Source organism: Gracilinanus agilis, chromosome 4, assembly GCF_016433145.1.
Source record: "Gracilinanus agilis isolate LMUSP501 chromosome 4, AgileGrace, whole genome shotgun sequence".
Classification (NCBI taxonomy): Eukaryota; Metazoa; Chordata; class Mammalia; order Didelphimorphia; family Didelphidae; genus Gracilinanus; species Gracilinanus agilis.
Window position 1 is genome coordinate 25929949 of NC_058133.1, and position 3000 is coordinate 25932948.

General features: G+C 51.8%; 1 protein-coding gene across 1 annotated transcript in view; it reads right to left on the reverse strand.

Annotated features, from left to right (window-relative positions):
- Positions 1 to 2739, reverse strand: part of PODN (podocan) — a 31364-nt gene extending 28625 nt beyond the window's left edge. Inside the window, exon 1 of the mRNA XM_044672875.1 lies at positions 2482 to 2739. Within this exon, the coding sequence (XP_044528810.1) occupies positions 2482 to 2739 (258 nt within the window). The remainder of the gene's footprint in view (positions 1 to 2481) is intronic.
- Positions 2740 to 3000: the final 261 nt, after the last annotated feature.

The following is a 3000-nucleotide window of genomic DNA, read 5'->3' on the forward strand; positions in this document are numbered from 1 at the left end:
CTCTCTCTCTCTCTCTCTCTCTCTCTGTCTCTCTCTCTCTCACACACACACACACACATACACACACACACACAAGCCCAGCATCTCAGGGCTTCAGGATCTGAACTAATGGTTATTTTGCCCTTCAGACATGGCAGAACCAACAGAAGAAATGCCTTTCAAAGTCTGCTTCCAACTAACAGGTGGGCACTGGGTGCTGCACGGCAATGATGGAAACCCTGGTGGGGAAGACAGCGGGCGGCCACTCCCTCCTACCCTTGTGTCAGAGAAGAACAGGAGAGGGAGGCTCCGTCTATCAAGCCCCCACGATATGCCCCACTCTGGGGCACAGAGGAAGGGAGTATGTATTTGTTCCAAGGCAGAAGAGTGGGAAGGGCTAGGCAATGGGGGTTGTGACTTGCCCAGGGTCACACCGCTAAGAAGAGTCTGAGGCCAAATTTGAACCCAGGACCTCTTATCTCTAGGCCTGGCTCTCCATCCCCTGAGCCCCCTAACTGCACCCCACTAACCACTGCTTGAACATTTCTCACCAAGTGGCCTAGAGGCACCTCAAATTCACCTTGCCCAAAACCGAACTCCTGATCTTTCCTCAGATTCTCTTTCTAAAGCCGTTATTGTCGTTGGGGGCATCCAGATCCTCCCAGCTCCCTCGACTTGCTACCTGAGAAAGGTACCTGTGGATGGGCAGGGATTGTTTAGACCAACTAACTGGCTAATTCAAGTGTCCCAGGAAAGGGAGGGCCAATTCAAAGGCAAATCCCAATAGTAGGGAGATCATCTCCCACGGAGGTCACCAAGGAAGGGGGGACAAAGCAGCCGACAGTTTGGGGGGGCACCCAGAGAACTGACATTGTATGTTGTAAGGAGGAGAGCTTCAGAGCGGTCCAAGGAAACAAAAGGGAGCTCAGCCACAAGGGGCCCAGGGGAGCTTCTGGACAAGGGGGCGTCCGAGGATGAGGAAGATTTCTCCAGATAGAGGGCATTCCAGATACAGGCAAGGGCTTTGGCAAAGAAACAGGGCTGGGACGGCACAGGGCTGACTTGTGGGGGGAATGGAGGACAGCCAGCTCATCCCCTTTGGGGGAAAAATCTCAAATGTGTCCTACAAGCGTCCTTCACTCTTACATAATATTTTCTTGATCTTCTATATGTATTTCTGCATCTCTATGAACTTTGGTTCCTACACGCAGGGCTGAGGTTCTTAACCTTAGGGAGAGGTTTCAGGGGGTCACATTATGAGGCACTATGAGGAAGACTGGCCAAGGGGAGAGGCCAAGGCAGGAGGTCCAGCTTTCCACCAGAACCTGGCCTCGAACCCAGACTTCAGAGCTGAGGGGTCCAACCCATCCTTGGGCAAGAATCTCCTCTAGCAGCATACTTGAGGCGAACTCCTCCAGCCTTCTGTGAAGGCCCTCTTTGGAGGGAAAAAAAATGAGCTTTTTCAGTATAATGAACTTTCTTGGTAACTTTAAGTCTTTTATAAGCTTTGAAAAATGTGGCTTCTGAAGAGGCTTCCCCAAACCACCAAATGGGTCCAGGACACAAGAAAGGTTCAGAGTTCCTGCCTTATAGATTATCTAGGCCAATCTTCTCATTTTCCAGAAGAAGAGCCTGAGGCCAAGGTGGCTAAGGGTACGGAGTAGTTTGCATTCTGTCTCCCTCATTGGAAAGTGAGTTCCTTGAGGACAGAGAATGTCTTTTTATCCGTCTTTGGGTGCCGGGCACTCAGCTCAGTGCTTGGCACATAGTAGGTCCTTCATAAAAGTATGTTGGCTTGACTTGTTGACTTGATCAAGGCTATACAGGTGAGAAATGGCACGGGTACGTCTTGAACCCACTCCTGAGTCCAAATGGAACAACACTCTTTTTCCCCGGCCCATTCAGTCTCTGAGAAGGAGTCAGTGAGATGTCATGGTCGGAGGAGTCAACTCTTGGAGTCAACAAGAACTGGCTTCAAGTCCTGCCTCACACATCTTAGCTGTGTGACTCTTGGTAACTCACTTCTCCCCAAGCAAATCTCTGACTATAAATTATAGGTGAAAGAAGGATTAGCCGTGGGAGAGGGGCTTTCCACATTGGGAGTTTCCTATACTAAAATCCCAGGTTTCGAGGGCAGCTGGGTGGCTCAGTGGATGGAGAGCCAGGCCTAGAGATGGGAGGTCCTGGGTTCCAATCTGGCCTCAGACAACTTCCCAGCTGTGTGACCCTGGGCAAGTCACTTAACCCCCATGGCCTAGCCCTTCTTACCACTCTTCTGTCTTAGGAACAATTCATAGTAGTGACTCTAAGATGGCAGGTAAGGGTTTAAAAATAAAATAAAATAAAATAAAATCCCAGGTTTGGCTCAAGTCTGAAGGTCTAAGAGAAGTGATGTTTGGGAGATGCTTCAGCATTTGCAAAGCTCCTTACAGTCACCGTCTCACTTGGAGATCTGGGAGCCCGTTGGGTGACAAAGGTGGGTGGGAGGCGCCTGGCTCTTACCTGCAAGGACAGGTGGTTGGTGTGCTCAGGAAGGTCCCCCGGGAACTCCCGCAGGTCAATGCCTCCACAGTCCACCACACCCTCTTGGGTGCACACACATTCTCGGGGGCAATCAAGACTCCCCTGCCCTGGCTCCGGCCTCAGAAAAAGGATGGGATCCTCCAGAAATTCATTGTCTTCATCGGTCTGGCCAGAAGCGCTGGAGGGCGCCCAGGCCCATGCCCAGAGCACCAGCAGGAAGGTCCTGCTTGGGACCATTGCCTCTGAAAAGGAAGGACAGGCACCATGAGGAAGACTGGCCAAGGGGAGAGGCCAAGGCAGGAGGTCCAGCTTTCCACCAGAACCTGGCCTCGAACCCAGACCTCAGAGCTGAGGGGTCCAACCCATCCTTGGGCAAGAATCTCCTCGAGCACATACTCGAGGCGAACTCCTCCAGCCTTCTGTGAAGGCCCTCTTTGGAGGGAAAGGCCTTTGCCACCAGAAGGGGCATCGGCCATTCTCAAGCATGGCCAGTTCTAA